The sequence below is a fragment of the Rhea pennata genome, chromosome 2 (assembly GCF_028389875.1).
Source record: "Rhea pennata isolate bPtePen1 chromosome 2, bPtePen1.pri, whole genome shotgun sequence".
Lineage (NCBI taxonomy): Eukaryota > Metazoa > Chordata > Aves > Rheiformes > Rheidae > Rhea > Rhea pennata.
Window position 1 is genome coordinate 86,926,617 of NC_084664.1, and position 24,590 is coordinate 86,951,206.

A 24,590-nucleotide genomic window follows, 5' to 3' on the forward strand; every position below is an offset into this window, starting at 1 on the left:
GGTTGTAAGAATATCTTGCCGGAGGCATGTTATGAGAGCACAGAATTTTAAGCAGGTACTAGGCAGCCCTTTAGTTATTACTTTCATTGCAGGGAAAAAGCACTAGTTTTGTACAAAGGTTCCCAAGTAGGAGCTCCAGACCCCATATATACTTTTATTACCCCTTCACAAACTCCCTGCTTCTAGCTGTGGCCCTAACAAAACCTTGCTGCTCTATTAACTTCCTGAGCAACTTCACACTGGAGGCTAGACAGCAAGTCTGCTCTCTTAGCAAATCTCAGTGTCTGCCAGAAAGTCCTCATCATCACATCCTTGTCAGGCTGAAGTATATGAACGAAGTCATAGATACAGATCTAGTGTTCTTTTTCTGTTTTTTTATTTTTTAATTAAAGATCAAAGCACTCATGGAAAGCAAAACAGCATTAAAAAGGCAACTCTTACTTCTTGATAAGCTGAAATGCAATTTGGCCCAAGGCAGAATGCACAGAACTGTTGCCATCTAAGCAAACTGTGATGTATTTTCAAAGAAAGATAAAATGCTTTAGGAGGCTGTGTAGTATGTAAAGGCCTGAATAGGGCTAAGATACTCCTGTAGTCAATACAGTAAATTCAGATGCATGTAAAGCTGAATCACTGAGATTTAGCTTGTTTCATGTATTCAATCACATTAAGATTTATAAAAATATGGTATATAAAATAAAACCTGTGTGGCTCTAAAACCATATCTCCCTCCTTTCCTGCTTGCTGATTACAACTGCAGTCAAGCATTTCTAATTTCTTTCCCCCAAATAAATTCACTGATCGTGATAGCCAATCACTGATCAGCATTACAGTGTCCTTCAGCTAACTTGACACAGCTTCCCTTCACCCTCAGCTAGACAGTTTTGGTAGCTTTATTATAACAGCCATGGCATATTGCCATATTTTCTCTTTGGAAGGAAAATACAGAAAACCTAAAATATTTACTTAGCAAACGTCATGTTTAATTCACAAAAAAGTTACCAGGGCACAGAGAAAGTAGGCTGGTGGCGTGGTTAGGAGTATCTGGTGAATGCAGAAGCGACCTGTAGAATTGAAAACTTGGGGCTAATGTGGGACTCCACATTTTGCAGGTCTGTGCAAGTACTATTTATCGGAAACTACGAGCCTCCACTTTTGTTGCCAGGCCACGGTGAATGAACTGCTCTTCCTCAGAGGACTGCCCGGGGCTAGACACAGTGACATGAGGGGCGCAGTCCTAAGGTGACATGTGGAAGTGCCATGCTATGACACCACGAAACAAGTACATCAGGGGAACATGCGAGTCAGGAAATGAAAGGTGAGATTTTGCTTTAATACTGCACACAACAAATGCACAGTAGGTGGGAAAGGACAGGGAAAATTTAAGAAGCTTTACTATCCCTACCTCTATTAACCCTACTCAGGCCGGGGTATACCTGCTCCATCATCATCAGTGCTCAGCATGGGCACAACAGCACACAATGTCTGCACGCACAAACATATACGCGTTACCTATTAGGGCTTCAAAACAGTTAGCCATGGCGTGGCGGAGATCTGACTCCCTGCAAAGGTCCGGACCATGAGCATAAAGCATAAATCGATCCAGTTCCAGCTTCTGCAGAAGACATGAAAGGATTCAAAACCAGGTTTATAAAAGTGCAAGAGTTCAAGCTCCTGCCACTAGAGTTCAGCTACATTATGACTATGCAGCCACAGGGCTCGAGGGAGCCCGAAAGCTGTGCTCCATACAGTTTCAGTGCAGGCACAATCTTTAAAGCTAAAATTAGAACACTTCATACTAGTTTACTAGAGGAAAGCAACAAGATTTGGATTCTGTGGGAAAGCCAAAACCCATTACACCAAGGGTTTACTGGAAACCAGATCAAAATATGTTAGTAGTGAGATCTAGGAATGAGTTCAAGAGCAAAGGTGAAGCAGTGATAAAGCAGCACAGGCTGATATTGGTTGGATAGTGCAGTGTATTTTTTGCGGGTGGTTTGCCCTCATGCGATTTGCCTTTGGAAATCCTGAAGGAACACTCAAAGGGAAGGAGTCATCACTGAGGATAAAGACTGCATCAACGAGAAGAGGATGAAGTAAAACAGAGCGAAATGGGAACGCTGGTGGGCCGAATCCAAACCGCATCCAGCGCCCCCCTTTTAAGACTCTCAACAGGTGGCAGTGACAGCAGCCTCTGGGCCCCGAGGGCAGAGATTGATGTTTTAAGCCACAGTGCCACCTAGCTTTCTTTTTTTCTTTCAAACGTACATCATTAACATTCATCCGTTTCCCAAGCTATAATTCTGCTTGCCAGTTGGCATCACAGGTAGTGAGTTAGATATGTTATATAACATATGATAATTCTGCTATAGAAATGCATGCAAGAGATACCAGCTTCTCTATGTATACATCTTTCTGACACAAAACCATTAATGGGATTTTTAAAGAAGAGAGATTTGCGCATCTTACAAAATTTGTATGAGAATAGGTTCTTCCCAAATAGGTATATGACCAATTTCTCATTAACTTTCAACTTCATCCTCCTAAAGTATACTTTAGAAGTAAAAGTGAAGAAGCTAAGGTGTTTGAGATGTGTGGTTTATAGGCACTTCAAATTGAAAAAAGAAAAGCCTTCAGTTTTTAATGAATAAGAGCCCACTCGCTGCTCAGAATACAGGGAATTACCACTTACTATGTTGTATCACACTCTATACAGTTCAGGGAACAACTATTTAAAGTCAATATCAAAGTCAAAATTCCCCCCCCCCCCCAATAGCTTAACTCTTTCAGGAGCTTGCATCCAAAGTATTTTGCATATATTTCACATCCCATACTTGATTGAGACACATTTCAGATCATTTTTAAAACTTCTGCTATAAAGCTCTTAGAAGCTATAGAAGTGTGTCATTTGATCCTCACCTAAACCAGCATCCCATATGCACAGGAGGAGCTGAGGAGCTGAGAATTGGACTGCGGAAGCAAACTGAATGCAACGTGACACTCCACGCAATAATGGGGCGAAAGCAGGAAGGTCATTTAGGATACACAATAGAGAGAAAGGATACCTTGGGAAATCAGGAACATAGAGAACCCTCTAATATTTACAGCTATATCTAATATAAATAAACACACTTAAAACCTGCTGCAATACAGCTAATCAAAAAATGCCCCCTTACAATGATAAAGGCTGGTAACAGCTTTAGGAGTATATGAACTTGCCTGATGCAGGTTTTAAAATGATAAAGCAAATTGAAATGTCAGGCAGTTTAATACTGTATTTATAAACAAAGCCCAGATTGAAATGTTTTCAATCAATTCATGTCCATCTATATCATTAAAGCAAGCTCTGGATCAAAATGATTGTGTTCACTGCCTACCTCTATACTTCTCTTGAGAACTGAGCAAAAAGATGCCATGTTAGAAATTACATAATTTCTTCCAAAGTCTTAACACTGAAGATATATATATATATATATATATATATATATATATATATATAAAGAATTACTGCATGAATACAGTCAGAGAAGATTAAAAGAGCACTTGAAAACTATCAGTGAGTAAGTGTATCTTTGTGTGCATAGCCTAGCACATTGTAATAGTAAGTCTTGGGCTTGCCTTTTCTTTATTTTTTTAATTAAATGCTAGCAAAACTAAATCTGAACAGAATATCAAATCATCTATGAAAGTAAATTACTCAAAATTCTGCATTGTATGCCCCCTCAGTATTACATAGAAATATAAACAGTCTATGTTATTTACAGAATTAAATAAAATTCAGAGGGATCTCAAATTTTCCAGTGCTATAAGCCTATTTTTTAACAAAAGGCTTTTCAATATATTGCTCTTTGACAGATCGCAGCAAATCTGAAAATGACTTTTCAGGTCAGAGAGTGGACAAAATGAGTTTTTTTTCACTTTCTCTCTACCACCTGCAGATGTTTTCTTCCTACATATCCTATCAGGAAGTCCTTCTATAAACACGATTTTTTTTCCATTGTCTTTCCACTATCAACTTCATTATCACTGCAATTTGAAATAAAATATAGAGATGCCTTTGACACAGATGTCCTAAAACCTTTCTCCTTCTGCTGGCAAAAATTATTGCTGTTAAAGAACTGCTTTGGAGAAAGCACTAAGTCCTACCTCATCTTTAAAATCTACTATCAGCTTGAGTTGATACAGGAACTTGAGTTCCTGTATCCCAAATCCAGCTCTCAAAATATGGTGAAGACACTGATGTTAAAAGCAGACAGACCACTCAAGAAGCAACCCACACATTAACATCTTACCTATGAGTTTCAAACACATAGAAATATAAAACAGAGGACTGTACCTTAGCCAACATGGCCAGATGTTGATTCTGTACAATGGCAGTGCGATATGTAGCTAATCCCCCTTCCTCCAGGGTGGGAAACAGGTAGTATAAGTGGACACTGGCAAAAAAAAAAAAAAAAAAAAAAAAAAAAAAAAAAAACCCACAGATCCTCTCAGTATGGATGCATTTGGTTAAAAACAAATCACATGCACCTCAGTGGAAGGCTAATGTCCCATCAGATCTTAGCTGATAATACAACTTCCCCTCTCAAGAAGGCAACTCAGCTTGAAATAAAGTAAAGAAACAATCAAACATTAAAATAATGCTCAGTAATATTGACCAGACAGCACGGGGAGCAGGGAAGGAAGAGTCCTGTCTCTTTGCTGGACAGCACATAATTTCTAAATCCCTACAATTGTGTGCAGTTCCCTTGTGAGAAGGTTGCTATCAGTAGCAATGGGTTCAGCAACTGCTGGACTTGGACTCCAAGAAGATGGCGAGGAATAAAGCACATGGCAACTGCCAGGCTTGAGGAACTCCATATCAGGGGTACGTAGTGCTTTAAAATGAGACTACTGATTCAGTATAGACCACCATTTAGGATATTTTTTAAAAGTTTCTTACAGTGCTTTAACAAATACGTGTTCTCAAATGCCAATTAAAATAGCTTTTTTGTTTAAGAACAGTAATACTAACTATAAACCAACTGTACAAGGAGGAAAACTAGATGGATGCAAGAATTTGAGAACAAGAATCACTGTAAATATTAGAGGTAATCTAATCAAGAATCATAACCACAAAAGCAGAATCCTGAAGTGAAGAGAGTTTGGGTAAAAATTTCAGATCTTAAACAAGTCCTTAAATGCTTTCTTGAACAGAAATGGACTTAATTAGTAGCTTAAATATTTTCTAAATTAAGACAAAATTTAGCTGAGCAAACTCAAGTGACAGGTGATGAACACTGACAGTGAAAAACGCAAGACACTTTTTAATCAGCAAGTCTTCCATCTTTTCAGCCTGTACTTGTTCTATGAGGGAAAAGGCCACCTTTACCGACAAATAATCCTTAATTCTGAGTAGCTTATGGCTAGCTGAGGATGGATATACAAGGGCAATTTTTATCCGTATCACAGACTTATTGTAAAGTTTCTGTTTAAGAAAAAAGAGAATACTCTCCTATTAACCATGATAAGAGAAAGCAACTAAAATGGATTATGGTCTTTGATAAGAAATTCTGAAATTGCTTTTGTGAGAAATGACACTTTTCAGCAAGTTGTCTGCCACAAGTACTCAGCTCAGAGACCAACACAGGTAACTTTTAAAGTATTCTAGTATTGTCAGCTAATGTCAGAATACTCAAAAAAGACCAAAAGAACAATTTTTAATGAATCATGAAATTGTTGTTACTTCTAAATAACTTATACTTGGGCTCAACCATTTCATTTACATACAGATATTATGCAAGATACCTCTCTAATAACTGGAAATCTAATAACGCATTCAATATTAACAATAAATAGTCTTCACTGGCAACTAGAGAAAAAGAATGCAAAGAATCCATGGAAATAAAAAGACACACCAAGGATAACTTCTTTTAAAAATGGGTACAAATTCAACTTGTCTGTAGCTCAAATAGTAATCTCTAAAAACCCCAATCAACTTTAAATTGCACTTCATGAGACAGCAGCTCTAGCTTTTCATCTTGCAGTTCAGTTTGTTGTATCATCAGCACTGGAAGAAATTTCAAAAAAGTTGCGTGCAGATGTGCAGCTCTAAATATCAAGGCCAGGACCGCAACACAGCATACATCACAAAGCTTTATGAGCTGGATGGTAGGCCAGTAACATACAAATGCAATTAAAGAGAAAAGCTGGTGACGATTGTTGAAGAATTCCACATTTACCTTGTTAAAAACTCCACCACGGCATCTCCTAGAAATTCTAAACGCTCGTTGTGATTGATCCTGAAAAAGGTATTTTAAGATTTACTTTCAGTTAAATAATTCCTGTTGGTTATTTGCACAATGAACAAAATAGAACAAGTTGGACTTGCTTGGCAATCAGGCTGGAATAGCTGTTCTTGCAGCCTCCCCCACCCTCTCTGGGGCACATCCTTTCCAAAATACAGTAACGACTATGTGAATCATGACACTCAGGACTGACACTGCAGTTTGAAATTTCTGTATATTCTACTCTGAGCTGATGCCAGAGTTTAACAAATCGAGAGAGAAAATAGCATTGTAGATTGGTACTGCACAACGGACTACTCAGATGGGGTTTCTTTGTGCCGCAGAGGGCACCAGGTGACCTGAAGTAAATGACCATCTTTCTTGTGTGCGCCACGGGGAGGGGGCACACAGTGAGCATCAGCACCTGCAGGGCGTGATGACTTTGCAGTAGATCTGCTGCTATGCCAGAGCAGACCTACATGGAATAAGTATTTTTATTTTTCCTAGCACCTTTAAAATATAGCATGCAGAAGTGCACTATTCCCTGTTCTCTGTAATTTCCTTTGAGCGCAAAAGAAAAATTACTAGAGAACAAGATGCATTCAAAAATACTCTAAAATTAGCGGGATCTTATTTTCCCTGTGTTTTCCTTTTCATAGCCCCTATTGTTTTTTTCTTCTATGAATGTTCCTGATTTTCCTTTGTTTTGCATAAAGTTTCTTTTCCTCCAAGCTCTCTGCCTGCTTATTTAACAAATGAGTAACAGGACACAGCAGTGAAAAAACAATGGGAGTTGAATTGTGTCACAGAACATATAAAAATTTCTCCTCTACACCTGGAAGCACGTAAATAGTACCATTTTGACTTCACACATGTGACAGCAACAGAATCAAGACCATAGCTACAGGATTTTTGTTTATCCAGTCTATCCTTCTCAAGTGGTTGACAGCTTTTATTGCAATTTGCACTCCCCTAGTAATTATCTAGTTTGTCTAACTTCTGCAATAGCAGGCCTTTGTTTATGGGCTGAAAGAATTCAAGTACCTTTGCTGTGTGAAACAATAAAGTGTGAGCAATTCCATAACTCCCCTTTGCAGAGGCATAGCAGCAAATGCAGATCTCTCAGAAGCAGTATTTTATATTTTTTGTATTATTTTGTGGGAATTAACACAATTCAGCCTTATCACACATTGTCTTAAAAGAGCTGAAATAAGCCTTGAAGCTGACCCTCAAAAAAGAGGGCACAATCTAGCTGAAACAGCACTCGGGGAATGCTACGACAAACATTGGTTCAGAATTCAACCTTTCCGCAGCTTCCTCTGAAGTGATGACTCTTTCAAAGGTCCAGTTACAGCACTACTCAACTAATATACACTCCACCCTCTAGTTCATGCATTTAAGAGATTTCACGCACAGCTGTTTCTTGTACTAGTCCTGTGAGCTTTGTTATTCATTTTGTCTAAATGTGGTGTCTGTTTGTATATATAAAACACATCTTAAAAATTACCGATTGGCACATGATTCCTAGTGGTTAGTTAAGGATTATTATATTTAAACATCAGCCTACTGTCCCCAGCTGTTTATGCATATGTCTTTAAATTGGAGCAGTATATCTTTCAAGCCCACATTCAGCATCATATTCGTGTTAACCCAGTGCCACACTAGGAAGGTACAACTACAAGGGAAGGTGATGGAGAATCCAATCTATAACAATGGTAATAATAATAACAAATCTTATTTTTTCATTCTGCAGAAAGTAAAAGGTAGCCTTTTAGTCTTCCTCACTTCAAGCTACCCAAGTAGGAACAGTAGAATTATCTGTTAAAAGCTTCTTCAAGTGTTTTCTGCAGGCACACCCAAACATTTACTATGTCACAACAGAAGCATGGTTTCAGAAAAAATAAGACAATTCAAAATGACCTTCCATTTCAACTATTTGTTAAAGTTGTTGCCGATAGTCAGTTGGTTGATTTCCCTCCAAAAGATTCCCTGCTTGCAAACAGACCACACAACATGCTGTACAAACCTAGAGTCTATTATTTTCATTACCTGGAAGGAGCTGGATCGTCCTGTCCCAAACGAGACATAATATTTATCAAGGTGTTTATGCCTACAAATATAAACAATGTACAATTAAATAAACAACCACTAATTCAATCTGAATGGGCTCAGAAAATAATTACTTAACATGTTACTTTGTAATTGCTATAGACAAGATCATTCTGTTATTTACAGGGTTTACTTACAGCAGGTATAATCCTCGCAGATCCTCTCTGCCTAACTGATAGCCTTCCCATTACAAGCTGCTTTTGTATTTTTGTGTTCAGAGAACCAGATAAAAAGATCACCTTTGCATAAAACAGACATTCCAAACATTACACAAATAATAAAGTGTTCACATCACTACAGCTGACTATACTTCTAAGGGGTAAGAAGTATTCTGCAGCAGACAGACCACATATTTTCATGTTAGTAAGACTTCAGCATTTTCACAATATATTGTCCAGTATACTCACCATATTGAACAGCAGATTATATATAAAAAAGCCAAAAATCAAATAACATAAAAATTCTAATTTATTATCCTTGCTTTTTGTCAGCTATTCACTTATTGACTAATTTGCAAAAGCCAGTTATTTAGAAAGATCTCACTGCTGTCTTTGTACAACCTTCGAAATCCTCCATTAAAACAGTATCTCAGAAGAATAAAGGCCAATAAAACAATAACAAACATAAGATTTTCATACTGATTAACTGTGAGAAGACAGTAGTGGTGTAACTACACACCTTTTTTTCTCATGTGCATATGGTGAACTTTTCTATCTCCATACTTTGGCTGTCGAATCCCACAGTTGGATAAAGAATTTCTGGCATGGTCCGGATTCATTCCAAAGTTTAAGTGATGGCTTGGATGAGTCATGGCAAGCTATAATGTAGCACATACAAAGATAAAAAGTCTTAGATGTATTTTTACAAATGCAGAAAAAAGCTTAGAGTGGTAGCTAGTAAGTGTTATTTTTTACTTTGTAGAAAAGCTACAAAGTGATGTTGTCAATTAGCAACTTGGTTCCAGCAATTTAAATGTAGGATGTACTATTTCAGATGTCAGAAAGAAGCAACATTTATGCCCAATCATCACTTTAACTAATTAACTTTCAACATTTTTTAAAAAAAGAAAGAAATTAGTTTTGAAGAAAAAAAAGTATGTACTGTCAATTCACCCTAGAGGTTTTGCTTACCATCTTTGCTGAGTTAATTTAAATACAACCATCTTTGCTGAGTTAATTTAAAAAATACACGTTTGCTTAAACATATATTCTTTTTAATACTGCAGCATGAATATTCATATTATAAATATGGACAATAAAGAATGTCTGAACTCTTCACATACCTGACTGAGGTTATTTATATAATCAGTAAAAATTTCCTACTCCAAAAAATGGCAACAATAAACAAGCATATTATCTCTGATACTGTTATTCACAGCAGAGTGAATTAATTAAATACTAATAATTAATTAAAAATTAGTAATCTCAATATCTGAGGTTTGGAATGTTACTTCTAAAAATGTACAGGACAGGCATCGAGGGCTGTGAGCAAAGAAATGCCAATAGCTCTCTGCACTCGTCATTCAAACAATGGCTGGGGCGTGCCAAAAGCAAGACTTGCAGAGAAGTTTTAGTTGCTAAGAGAATAAAATGACATTCAATCAATAATAAGAACTTCCTTCAAATCCTTTTTAGCTATTCACTAATATTAATGAAGTTTGGCATAATTGCACATTCTCAGCTTCTGCTCCATCTGAAATAGATGACACACTACATCTTGTCAGAATGGTTAAATTAGCACAGCTCTTTGAAAAAAAAGGAAACGTGATGAAATAGATAAAATTCAATGCAAAATTATATATCTGATATTGCCTATGCATAATTATGTGACCAGGGTGTATAAATTATATTTAAAGTTCTCTCCCTTCCAGAACAAGTTGCCAGGTTTTCAACAAATATGCATAGGGATCAAGCATTAAAAAGTACATTTGTTGTAACTAATCATTAATTTGACTAATTCTGCCAAACTTGATTTTCAACTTTCTTCCCTTTTGGATTGCAACTTGTGTTTTGGTTTACGTGTTTGGTTTCAACACTTCAAAGGTTTCTGTGACTGTATTTTTATCTTTCATGTTAAAAATAAAGCTGCCTGCAAATAACCAAGCTCTAAAAAATGCTCAGTGCTTAATGTAACTTCCAATAGGACAAGTCCTGGAAACCAACTTACAGAAAACAGAGGAACTATGAGAAAAGCTTATTTCTCAGTAAGTCTCAACTTATTTTATACAAAATATTTTTTGGAATGAAGCCTCATCTGCATACACAAACTGCATTTTTTGAAGTTAGGGAAAATTTATCTATCCAAGCCCCATCCACAGTCAGGGGAAGGAGACTGCATCTTTTGGGGGAGATCTGGAACAGAAGTGAATTGCCTCTTTGGAAGAAATGTAAGGGGAGGGGGTCAGTAGCGCCTAGAGTTAGCCTTCTGGAGCCAAGCAATTCCAAAAATGCACTTCCAAAAATGACTGGTCATGAAACACATATGTATTTAAAACAAACAAGAAACTCTTCTCTCCAGTTCTTGGCTCTTGTTTGTAAACGTGAATATTTTGTCATGTTCTTGTAGAAAGCAAGAGCTGCATGGAAGTTTGCAAATTCCTTTGCACTAGCTATAAACTCAAAGTAAAAATGCAATTTTTAAGTTATTCTTTTTTGGAAAACAAACTACAAAAAGAAGTCAAACACATGGACTCATATGCAGAAAAATACTATATTCTTCACAAATATCCAATAAAAGAACCGACAAGGAAATAATGGATAATGTACCTGCCAATCTTTTCAGTAAGTGTATTTTTGTCTTTCTACACGTTACGGGCAAATCCAGACATACCACCGAGAAAACGTTAAGTGTGCACAATCAGATATTTAATTTATTTAAAAGACTCTTGGGACAACTGAAACTTTTAAAAGATCTGCAATGCAATTAATCGGGCATTTTCAAGTTATAGCATAGCAGCTCATTTCTATTAAATTGTATAGGAAGCAGGACTATGCACAAGCTCAATAATTTTAGGAAGAAAAACCAGCAAGTCATTAATTTTTTGCACATCTTACCTGCAGCAAGCACCTGTCTCGAAAGGTGTAGCCTATCAATTTGTCCAAATGCATCAGACACTGATGGTAACGAATATGGTGGGTGAGGACAGGAAGCATCATTGCATGCTAAAAAACAAACAAACAAACAAAAACGTAGAAAGGAATTACAATAAGGAAAAGCATTCAATTTCAGTGTACAGAGGACTCGCAGACTAAGTTATAAATACAAACACATTCTATTTGTCATAAACCCTGAAATCTACTCTGTTTTGGTTTAAACAACAACAACAAAAAAAAAATCATAGCTTTCCATTCCTCATCAGCCAAACATTTAAGTAAATTAGATTTTATCCATCTGAATAACCACCGCAGGGAAACAAAACAAAGCAAAGCAAAGAAAATCAGTCTGTTATTGAGCTATCTTGAATGCGGTAAAGAGACATCGGGGCACCAGTAAGGTCAAGATTCAACAAGCCGTGACTGAAAACGACACTAGCTGCTTGGATCTTCCTATTTAATATCCTGCAGTTTTAGGCTAGTACCAAAAAAAAGTCATTACTTCATTGGGCAACTCTTCTCCCCTGTCTGTGTGGTCAGCTGCAGAGGCCCCTAGGCAACCAAAACAGTCCCTCAGGCAAATACTGTTTATACTTAGCAACCAACACATGTGGTCCTAAGTTTGAGGCTCTGGAATACAAAGTTTTCGATTTTACCAGCTGCAGTACAGTGAATGAGGAATTGATATCTCCCTGGGAGGCAAGCAGAAGGTCTTTAATTTGACTCTTGCAGTTACATTGACAAAGTGCTGCTTTCATGGCACTAAATACTTGATTGATTCAATTAATGTATGTCATGTTGGATTACAGCTATTTGATGTTTCTGATGATTTATTTATTTATCTCTTTATAAGAAACTGCAAAATAACATACTTTGAAAATTTTATTATAATGAAGAACGGCTAGTGATCAAAATCAGTTTCTGCTGAAACCATAAAGCAACAGGTCACAGGAGTTGGCCCCTAACCTTGGCAGCTGAATCTGGTTATAAATATGTTAGTCATTTTATTTTTTACATATAATTTGAACTAAGTTGTATATTCTTTTCCTGCTACAGTTGATGGCACAAAGCAGTGGACTCTCCCAGTCTGCCCTCAGCTCTCCGGCAGTGCCACCGTCCCCAGGGCTCTTGGGAGACGGCTGCTTCTTCAGAGCTGCCAGCATGACTGCCGAGGCAGTTGCTTCCTGACCTGAAGCTACCGAAAGAGTCAGGTAAGCTGAAATATTTAGAAATGCATCTTTTTTTTTTTCCTAACTCACTGCACCAGCACAGCTGCTGAGGGCATACTGGAAGCAACACATGCAGTGATGAGCAGGGCTGACCACCTCTGTGGCGCCCAACCCTGCCAGGGTGCGTAGCTAACTTCTGCCCAGTTTAGTGGCATAAAAGAAATGCATTTCGCCTATTGGATAGTTTTAAATAAGTCTGACAGAATAGAGCCATTTTCAGTCTTCAGAACACTTCTCTCACCCTTTTTCTTTCCCCTTCGAGTGGTTCATTTGCGAAACCATGAGGATGAATGTTATTACTGCTGCAAGGAACATGGAGCAATTCTAAAATACTAGGGCACTTCAGTGGCTTAAGAGTTTCAATCTTTTTAACTACAATGCTTCCAAAAGTTAAAACAATAATTTTAAATCACTGCACTTTAGCTCTGCCCAGAGAGTTGATTTACATATATTTAGTGTTAGTATTCTTTATTCTAGGAAAAACAAATAACAGCAATGGTAATCTTTCATTTTATAGATACACAGTTTGCCTACTCTTGACCTCTCAAAAAAAATCAAATTAAATGACTTTCATATCAGAACAGACTGGTTTAGATGTTATGGCTGTGGATGTGCACAAAAATGTGAAATAGCTCATTGCTCTTTGATTTGCTGTTCTTCAACAGCAAATAAGAACATTCAATGAGACATTAAAATATAAATCATTGAAAGTATTACGAATAACACACAGAACTGTTTCAAAGCTCCTAAGTGAGAAATATACACTGTTGACTTAACTTGTAAAAATAAATACAGTTTACCACAAAAATGAGAAAAGGACTGTAAGTTTCCTCAGCTACATGAGAAGATGTTGTTCCATTATTCTCTTTCTTTGACTTCAAAAGCAATAGTAAAATCAAAATAAATGTTTTAGAGAGAAGGAAAACAATTTTAGTTATTGGTATTTCTCTTCTGTTAGAATTTCTCCTTTGGCTTTACCAAGGTTCCAAGATAATAACAGCGTTTTTAGCTATACCTTTTCCAAGTCACCTCATATGTTTGTATTTCAAACTGTTGGGTTAATTAAATTTTGAGCATGTAATTCTTAATTAACATCTCCAAAACAATACCCAAAATATGACTGCTGTTTTTTCTAGGGTACTTATTCGATCTTTGCTAATAAATACATTATTGTGTAAAAAACGCACGTATTTTGATCATATTTACTTAACTCATTTGCTTGTAATTTGGAACAGGATCCTGCAGAGATATGTACCTTGGAAATATACGTACGTATGTAGATAAGTACCTTGGAAACGTCATGCATATGAAACTTTAATGTACTTGAAAGATGCCTTTCTACTGAGGAACAATGCTTTTTAATCCAAAAGTTAGGAATCTTTTTTCTTTTGAATAAAGGCACTTGCCTTTATGCTTACCTTCAAAAAAAAGTATAAAAATCTCAAATTAGAAAATATCTAAAACAAAAATATCTAAAACTCACCCAGTCAATGGAAGAAGAAGCTCTAGAAGTTCAACATTAGACTCAGCCTTTGGCTGATGTAAGTCAAAGCTACTACATCTCAGATCTCCAGCACCAAACCACCCATTCCCAACCCCTCTTTTGTGGTAATCAACCACTTGGTGAGTCAATGCAAGAAAGTAGGAAATTAAACCTAAAAAACATCTTTCTCCTGTGGCTGCAGCAGTTCCTCAAACACACAGATCACGCTGAGGTAAAGGTGTTAATTTGGTTCTGCAGCTGAGAACCATCCTTGCAAGAGGTAAGCAGCAGTCACCAACAAAGAAAATGCATCAGCGGTCTCTCCGGTTTAGTCACCTGGCAGACATCAGAGCGAATCCCAGTCTTCCAGAAGCCCTGGCTGCTCAGCTCCACAGTCACCTCACGTCTCATTGTGTTCTTCTGCCGGATCTTCTGCAGTGCTTCCTACAGAGGGACAGAACCGGTGAGGAACCTGCTACAACACATAGGAGGATGCTTATGGTATCTGTTCAAGGTTCACTTTTGGGGAACAGTCTGTTTCTAAGACTAGCCCAAATCTTTTCACCACCAGCCACAAGACCCTGGTAGATGTTTAGTACAGCACAGACAGCAGGGGATTTTGGTAGGCAGTAGAGGACAACAAAGGTGACTAACTACAGTTTCTGTTGCAAATGACATAAAATAAGTCAATCCTACTTGTATCTCTAGTATGACACATATGCAAGTAAGTTAACATACTTAGTATGAAAGTTCCTTTCTTATTCCTATGTGCAAAACAGCCTCTTCATTTAAGTCTGTCTGTGAGTATTTCTGGTTTGAAGTATTCACTAGGAGCAAGGAATTCAGCAAAGTAAAATAAAGCCTTTGTAATGGGATCCCAGCTACCTGGCAATAGCTCCTGTTCACCATTGTCAGCGGCCTCAGTCTGCAGAAGGAGTCACCATTCACAAGTTCTGGAGCCTACATCATGAAATCTACTCATATTATTCCAAATAAAAAAAATTAAATATTTAAAAGTCTGTTTTGCCTTGACCACAGAAGTTTTGCATTCTGCACACAGCTTTTTTGCCTCTATTAATTACAGCAAAGACATTAAGTTCCTCTGACCTAAACAGTTTTAAAAATTATTTTCTTAAAAGCAAAAAGAAACAAAACAAAAAAAAGTGAAAGAAAAACAGCTAAAAAAAAGAATGAAATAAAAACTGCTAAAATAAGTCATCCACAGATGACTTATTATCAGGCCATCCTCCTGGCCTGATTTTTGGTTCCAACACTGCTAAGCCTCTGGAATAGCAAGCTCCCCCATACCTCATGCAATAACGGTTAAGACTCCCTCAGCATTTTTCCTTCTCGGGAACAAGAAACTTTCCAAAGCTGCAACCTGCCTTCTCTCTCCCTCTCCTTTTCACTGTAGGGCATGTGTTAAAAGCAGCCTGTTCCCAGGTCCCAAATCAAAGGCTGTGAGCACCTCTGAGCAGCGCCAGTGTCTGTTTTCTGTTCTGCAGGGACTCCCAGGATGGTTTCAAGAGACAGATCTATCCAGATGTAGATTCACCAGGCCTATTTCTAGGCACTCTCCTGAAGTGTCTAAGGTAGGAGGCCAGCTAGCCCAGGCTCCTTTTATATTCAATGAAGGGGGATAAACTACTTCAAAAAACACATCTCTTCACTGACTTCAAAGTGAACCTTAGGATAGCAGGCTCCTGTAAGTGCTCAAAGTTAGGTTAGAGGAATAAAGTCCTGAGACATGACTGTCACAAATAATATCATATGATCATGTAGGAATGAATGACTGATGGCAGAGGGACTAGAAACATTTATGGCATTGCACTCCTTATGCATTGTTCAAAACTTGTGTTTGGAGATCGTACCACTGGGTGTTTTCTGAGACAGCCGCTAGACCCACCGGTAGTTGCAGGCTAACTGGCTCGGGAACACTCCAGTATTACTCATCAGGTGTAATTCATAATCGTGAAAAGCCCACGTGCCAGCCAGGTGCACCCAGACACTCCTATTAAGTTACTGACACCGCCAATGTCACAGTGCATAGGTTATCCTTGCATAAAGCTTTTACTTCAGCCCTATATATCTCTCTGATGGCAAGTACTTACTTCAGAAACCCATCATCCTAAATAATACAGTCTAGGAACAAAACTCAGAGCACTACAATAAGTGATAAATACCAACGGAACATTTTTGTTTTTTGTTACAAAAAACAATCACCCTCCTATACCCAGTCCACTACAATTTTACAAATAAATCATCCATTAACCACTAACGAAGAGATGTTCATAACAACGACCTTCCTTTCCACTTGATCTCTGAGTGTGGAAAACAGTAGCAAGATAAAAATATCTCCTTTAGGGACAAAATCTGTTTGTCCTTAAAATGGTGGCACAAATAAGTTTCAACATTGTGGTTCTTCCCATTTACAAAGAAAGTTGAGAGGTTTGCACTTATTTAATACTGGCATACATAAACTGCTAATTAAGCCCCTTGCTCATGCAACAACACACTATGCTTTACAGTAATAATAAAATCATGTGCACTGTCAGATAGACTGAACATCTACTGCACCCACAGCTACAGAATTAGCAAACTGGGGAAAACTCAGAAAAGCACCTGGCTTTGTAATAAATAAATAAATAATGCAACACCACTGCATTAAATTTATTCTCTACCAACAGAGTTCCTGCCTCCTCTATTTATCCTTTACAGAAGTTGTCCAATTAACAGTGCCTGCTAGACATGCCACCAGACAAATGCAAAGTTTCAGTCCAGGTTGTTAGAAGATGGATATCTCAGAGCAGGTTGTGTTAGTCTCTATTTAGGTGACTTTACTTATTAATTTTAATTTTGTATTGGTTGAGCATCTGCACTCAGGAACTGCTCATCACTTTGGGGTAAAAAGACAGACCAATTTTAACACACACCTCAATTGTCATTAAAGGCTACTAAAAATAAAAACAACTGGATGATATCAACTGTTTTTAAAAAAATCCCTTTCTAGCAAGACTGCCAAACCTTACCTTCCATATATTTAAGAGTTCTGTTGTTTCTGTCTATCAAAGATCTTTAAGAATTTCACTAACACTGCCTAATAAATTACAGTTTAAAAGCTTGCTCAAGTCTGGCATTTTTTTTTTTTTCTCAAAAGAAAAATGCTTAAATGTTTATGAGCCACTTAAAAGAGCTATCTGAATGAAAAGTTCTCGCCCATACTAATTCCTGGAACCATTAATGGCAATGGCTATAAAGATATTGTGCTGTTATGGTCCTACAATGATCATTTCTATAACCAAGTTAAAAAAAAAAAAAAAAAACTTAAGGTAATGGGAGTGAAGAAAAAGAAGAGAATTCTGTTCACTAACAGGCAAGGATAAAAATAAAATCACTGTAACAGCTTGAGAAGAAAATCTTTTGTGAAGGATTTCAATTGTTTCCATAAAAATGGCAGTCATATGACTTAATTCTATTCTGTATTACTGTGCTTAATTATTGTTTACAGGAAGGCTCACTGTACCTCTCTCTGCGATAATTTCTGTTTATCAGCCTGTTTAACTTTGGGACTGTTGGCTAGCAGGTGACGCAGCTTCACGTAACTCTTCCACAGCTTTTGGTATCTGAAGGACAAAAGAGAAAACAAATATTTTGGTTAATACAACAAAAAACTCCTGCAGCTTGGCTGTATGAACATCTCAGCTGCCAATAACATATTTACATGCATGCAGATCTTCTACGGGCATCTTTTCACTCCAGAGAAATCTCAAAGCATTTTCCAAGAGCGGTCGCAGCGTCGCTACGTCTGCCTCAGAGCTGCGGACGTGGCCTGCGGCGCGAGGCTGGGACGGCAGAGCTCAGGGCAGACCCCAGATGTCCCAGACGCCCACCTGCCCTCAACAACGGGTCACCCCCACGTACTGAAAACACTGTGATACAGCTCAATTTAGACACTGCAAAAATCTGAGAAGCGCATGTTTTCAAATGGTATGAAAACTCCCCCTTCTCGAAGTTCACCTATCACTCCCTGAACAGAAATAGTAACTTTTTCCAAGAAGTGTCTGTCCTACATTGGCTGAAACACATCAGTGCAGCACAGGGAGAAAAGCTCTGTAGGCCAGGTGCAACGGGCAGTCATTCTGTGAACAGTGAAATAACAAAGTTTGAATCCCTATGGATTCGTGCTGAATGCAGTCTGCAAGCAAAGCTTCCGCAGCGGTTAGAATATAAGTTTCTGCCTTCTTCTCTTGCTGTAACCGTCTACCTGCTTCATACCTCAAGGGTGCCTAACTGCACATGACCCGAAACAACTGCACTTCCCCCTCACTGGAAGTTCCTCTGCGACGCATCACCCACCTTCCCCAAAACTTCTAAGCCCGCACCCCATTCGTAGACTACAGCCCACCATTGCATTTGGCTCCAACTGACTAATAGATTCAAGAGCTGCTACGGGAGAACTGCCCAAGAGAGTCATGGCATGAACCTTGGACCCTCAGGAAACAGGCCTATAACCATAAAAGAATCACAAGCTGCAGAACTTTTCAAGAACACCCACAAAAAAAAGCAGACTTCTAATGGGAAGAAGGGAATTTAGAGGTGGAAAGAAGAAGTTTACTTAAATGCTTCATTTTCTTTTATTTTCATTACAAAGAGATACTCTTCTGCACCATCTTAGAATAATAGTTTTAGTATGAAGTTGCCACATCAGTGGCAACCCATTAAATGGAGTAGTGACTACTTTACTATTTCATATCTTTCCAGCATCCCACACTCAGACACATGCATGCGTGTACACACACATGCACACACATGTCTTCTCTTATTGGCATTTTCTCATAGCTATTTCTCCACATCATTCTTGAATGTGTGCTCTTCATCTCTACAGATTTTCATGTCTTTTGAGTTTACAAACACATCTGACTGGAATGGATAATCCATAGACTTTACTTACGTCTATTCTCTGCATTTCTGCAAGCTTTCTGAATAGCTTTTTGTAGCACATCCATTTCTTATGAATCTCCATTCAAAGAAGAAAAATGAGATAACCAACAAATCAACCAACTAAAGAAAAGAAAGCCATGAGGAAGTTTCAACCCAAAAAATGAGAGAACCAGAGACTATGAAGTTCAATATAGATTTTGCTACTGGTACTAATATGGGTGGAACCAACTCTTTTATTACAGTGAAGATTGAGGAATGATAAACAAATGGACAACAAAAACAAAAATAGCTTACTGAACCTCAGCAAGAAAAGACATGCTAGAGGAAACTCTTTTTCTAGATACTACACATTACACACATACATTTGAGTTAAGCCTGAAATTTATGATGGCACCACAAAGGTCTTCCACAAAAACTACACTGTTACTTCAATAAAAGAAGCACATCTAAATTTCCCATGCAACTTTTGAAAAAAAAATCATTTAAGTTTTAAAGTTAATAATAAAAAATGTGAGAAGAATAATCTTTGTATTTTTGTGCTGTCTTATATGCAAGATACTACAATTTCATAAATATTAAGAAATTCAGTATCAAAACAAAGGCAGGGATGTATTTTCTTATACTCTTTGGTCTAATTATTCTCCTTTTGTGGATAAGAAAAATAAAGTCATGCCCAAAGTGAAAAAGAAAATGTACTGTTATTTGGATAGGCCTTTTTTATTTCCCAACCCTAACACGTAAATTTAAATTCATGCACAAGCTGCTTCTCCATTCTTAATCTATCAAAGGTATTTCAGAGGAACTGAAAGCGTGCTGAATTTAGTAAAATCAGTATTGCTGAGTTTGAAGGCCAAGAAGGAACAGTTTTCTCTAAATGAAAAAAAAAGAGCTCCTACATACATCCTTGACAACCACAGGAGTGAACAGCTAGGTAAAAATCTGCTGATGATATAAAATTATTCAGGGTAGTAAATTGAAAGTTCACTGCAAGGAGTTGTAGAACATTATAACAACATCTGAGTGCCAGAAAATGGCAGATAAAATTCAACATCATTAAATGACTCTGGAGAAAAATGCAAGAGGAGAAAAAAACACCTTAATTGTGCATGCACAGAGAGGGGCTCTGTATTTCTGTTATCAACCAGAAAAAGAGATCTTTGAATTATTGGGAGAGTTCCCTAAAAATATGAGCAATCATTAGGAAAAGGACTTGTGAACAAAAAGTTCCAACATCCTCTATTATGCCACTATACAAATCCATAGTGAAGAAGTATCTGCTCTTCTGCCTGAAGCTCTGGTTTCCTCACTACTCCTTCCCTATGTTCTTCCCCACCCTCCCTCTCTATATAAGGATGGAAAAAGTTTAGAGAAAAGTGTTAGCAATGAAAGAGTTTCCAAGCTAGGAGACAGTCATAAAAACAGACAACTAAGAAGGATATGACAGACTGCACATAAGCATGAATGACATGAAGAAAGCAAATAGGAAATGGCTATATTATTCATTATTAGATATAAGACCTGAAGAGCACCTCATAAAATGATCAAGTAGCAGCCCTGAAATAAATGAAGATCCTTTTTCCTATAATGCACAGTGGTCATGGGGAAGTGACTATCTGCAATCTTCTGACTGTCAATAGCACAAATAGGTTCAGATAGTGATTTGAGAAATTCAAGGAAGAAAGGTCTATTTATGGCACGTAAATAAAATGACATATCCTTTAGCTCTGAAGTCCATGTGCAACAGACCTCTGGAGGTCTGAAGAAGTGGGTTTTTTTGCCTTTCCTGTTATACTATTCTTCTCTTAAAAATCCATCACTGGCCACTGACAGAAACAACATGGAGCTAGAGGAACCTTTAGTTTGATCTAGAAGAGCTATTCTCAGCTAGAGAAATTTAATATTGCTTGTGTGTGCATATTTACTCCAGAAAACTGAAGTTTACAAAAGAAAATCCTGAATTTAACCAGTAAAACAAATTAGACCTCATATTCTCTAATTTACAAAAGCCATAGGCACTAAGCTTTTCATCAGACTCTATAACCACATAAACAAGCCCTATGTAAGCCACAAATAACAACAGTAATGAGTTTCTGAACAAAAGATTGAAGGAGAAGCATCTTACTGAGGATCTCCAGCATAACTGAGTTGAGCAGGTCGTATCCCAAAGTGGACAATAATGGGGAAAGTAATTACATCAGGATTGAACTGTTCACGGTCCAGTTGGTCAATACGAACTGAGCTGGGTTTCTAGGAGGAAAACAGAATTCACCTAATTAACAACAGTTTCATGGAAAAGGTATTGCCTCTATCTAGCCCATGCTGTCCAGGAACCAAGAAGTAGCAAATCTCCAAGCTTATTAGAATAAACATAAAAGTTATACTATAATCAATATTTGGCAATGACAGTGACTGAATCAAGATTAACTAACTTGGCTTTCCCAACAAAAAAAAAAGTCAGTCTTTTTATTTTCATTTTACAGTCAAGAAATTTGCATTTTGTCTTTTTCTGAGAACTTAAAGCAGCTTTCCCTTGACCAAACATCACACTGGAAATAAAATCAGGAGTAGTATTCTGGCACCCAAGCTCCCACATGTCTGAGTAGGTGACAAGGATCAGATTACCTCTCTAATTTTAGTTCTGTTCTGGATTTCCATCATAAATGAAGCCCTTATTAGACCCATTCAATTACACAGACTAAATGGCATAAAAACCTGTTGTGCCACTTTTTAAAAAGGCTCCTAGGCTGATGTGTATGAGAAGAAATACAATCTTGTATAATGAGGAAGACTTTTGTCCTCTTCATACTTCAAAACAGAAGTTCTTTTTATAGTTAAAAGGACTGTGTAGAAGGAGGCAACTTTCACTTCACCTCTAAAAATGCAGAAAATGGGTAATTACTCATCACTGCCGAAGACCTGCTGCTTGCAGAGTTCTTGTTTGCTTACTGAACATATTTAAAAACTCAGTTGAAGGTGCACAGTTTGTCTCCAAATAAATATTTTCTCCAGCACTTTGCAAGCTGCTTTGTTATGTACCTACTTACTCCCCACTATGCAATCAGCTGGATGAAGCCAGTATTTTCTGCTTGTTTAAAGTTCCAGAAAAAGGGCATTACTTTTGGTTACCTGCACCTCAAAACTGTTAATTTAGCATTGAGACTTTCTCAAAGACGAGTTTCAGAATTTCTTACAGAAATTCTTCTAAGAAAACAACACAAACCATGTCAAAGAACAAAGCTTTAATCCTTCAAATCACTTTTGCAGAACTGTTTACAGAAAAAATTTTCTGCACAGATAAATGAAGCCAATTCTGGAAGAAAAGGTAAACCTCCTCAGGTGGCCAAACTACCCATCTACTGCTGAAAAACTTATCTAGAACTTTGACTTTTCAAGTAGAGAAACATTTTCCAAGGGGAAAAAGGCTTACCAATTCCCTTTTGACAGGATGACAAAAGATAAAGTTTCATCTACTCAACTGATTAAAGAATAATCCAAGATTCAGTTTGCTCATGCAAGCTAGTGAAAAAAAGAGTAAGTTTTCCACACGGTGTTTCCAATAAAAAAGGAATCGGACAACAAATTCTAATAAAAAAAACATGGGGAGGATCTGCAGCAGGCAGAAGGTTGTTCTTTAAATCAGAGCTTAAGTCACGAAACTTAAGTTTTTCTGCTTTTGTAGTTTTCTGCACAAAATCAAAACTTGAAGTTTTTATTATGTTCGTAGAAGTTGTTTGCTGTTTCTCCCTCATCCCTTAACATTAGAAATGAAGAAGTTTGTACATCTGGTTTAAAACCACACACACAAAGCCTGCCTTGCTATGCAGTAACAGTCCCTCCAAAAACAAAGGTGGCAAAACCTGATTAACAGAACACAAAACAATCGTTATCCTCCATATATTGATTACAGTCAATATATTAAAGAAATAAGCCAACATTTATCTCTTGAAATTTTCCACATTTCTGTGTTGCTTCCGAAGGTTAAATAAGTAAATGAATGAAACTGAGCCTAGACAGCATCATACACAAACATATAATACGTATGCACCAGCAGAGAGGATACAAACAAATTAAATGCTATTCTTTCAGATTTTTATCCCTCTCTTCTTTTAAAGGTGCTGTGAGAGATCATCTAATAAGCACAAACGAGAATCTTGCTTTTAACATCTCATCCAAAACAAGGAAAGTCTAATGCAGCAGAGGGCTATTACCTTTGTTTCCTACTCCAAACCTCATCGGTCAAGGCTTTGCTCAGAAAAGTGGGCATGGTGGGACTGCAGGCTGATGTAGTACAAAAGAGTGTTAAAATAAATATATAAATATACATGTGTGTGTGCGCGCGCGCGTGTGTGTGCGTGTGTGTGTGTGAGAGAGAGAGAGAGAGAGAGAGAGAGAGAGAGAGAGAGATGTACATATATAAATGAGATTTATATGCCTGTCAATTTTTTTTTCCTTTCTCCATTGCGCAAATGTACACCTCACATTTTAAAATAATGCCATATGTACAGAAATACTGGATCTGTTCTCAGGAGGAATTATTATTTCTGAAGTGGTATTGTGGAGGAAAGCAGCAAAATAAAATTTAGTGTTTTACTTCATTCTGTCAAGTAGATAAAATCGAATTGAAGAGCTGTCATTTTATAAAACAGTTTCACATTGTCTCTATAATAGAACTGTTTCATCTTATAACATGTGGTAAAATGCGCAGAAAATACTTCCATACTCTATTTCTCACTTACTTCTACACTCAACAGAACATGATGCAATCAACTGAAAAAAATCCACACACTAAGAAAAAAAATCATTACAACCTTCTTGAGAGAAAAAACATTCTCTAAGGATGGCATTATAACATGACCATTTTTCAAAGTGTTGCAAATTTCTTTTACACTTATGTATTTTGTTATCCATACACATCCCTAAAAATTTTTGTATTGTAGAATGCTAAGTTTGGTAAAATCACACAAAATCCCACAATTAACACCATCAATCACAAACTTCATTGCCTTGTGCATAAACACATTTACAGCTCTTTCAATCACATAAAAATGAGTATATATACATACCTTTATGCTAAGATATACAGAAAAAACAAGAAAGACCAAGTTTTTAGTGGCAGAAATCAGCATAGCTTCAGCAAAACTCGTGAAGCTATGTCAGTGTATACCATCTGCAGGCTGATGACCAGTATACTACCTTGTGCCTTGTATGGGAGTCCATGGAGGCTATAGAGAACATTAAGCTAGATGGTTAAGATTGTCTAACAATTTATGTTATCAAACTCAGTTTTAACCACTTCAAGTTAAATATTCCATACTGAGAGTTCCCATGTATTGATGTTCCTAGAGATGGGTTTATTTTCCTTTTTGGTGCAGAAAGCTTCATTTAGAAGGAAATACTTAGAATGAAATAAAGGAAAAAAAAATATATCCTGGCAAGTTCTGATTAGCTTACAAAGTAATTTACTAAATGT

At 37.3% G+C, this 24,590-nt stretch overlaps 1 protein-coding gene across 2 annotated transcripts in view; it reads right to left on the reverse strand.

The window, feature by feature from the left end:
• DROSHA (drosha ribonuclease III) overlaps positions 1-24,590 on the reverse strand; it is a 68,624-nt gene that overhangs the window by 17,792 nt on the left and 26,242 nt on the right. For both annotated transcript variants that reach the window (XM_062568012.1, XM_062568011.1), the window contains exons 14-22: positions 21,243-21,367; positions 17,703-17,802; positions 14,516-14,623; positions 11,429-11,536; positions 9,054-9,192; positions 8,316-8,376; positions 6,222-6,281; positions 4,337-4,436; positions 1,513-1,615 (exon numbers count right to left, since the gene is read on the reverse strand). In XM_062568012.1, coding sequence (XP_062423996.1) covers positions 1,513-1,615; positions 4,337-4,436; positions 6,222-6,281; positions 8,316-8,376; positions 9,054-9,192; positions 11,429-11,536; positions 14,516-14,623; positions 17,703-17,802; positions 21,243-21,367 — 904 coding nt within the window. The remainder of the gene's footprint in view (positions 1-1,512; positions 1,616-4,336; positions 4,437-6,221; positions 6,282-8,315; positions 8,377-9,053; positions 9,193-11,428; positions 11,537-14,515; positions 14,624-17,702; positions 17,803-21,242; positions 21,368-24,590) is intronic.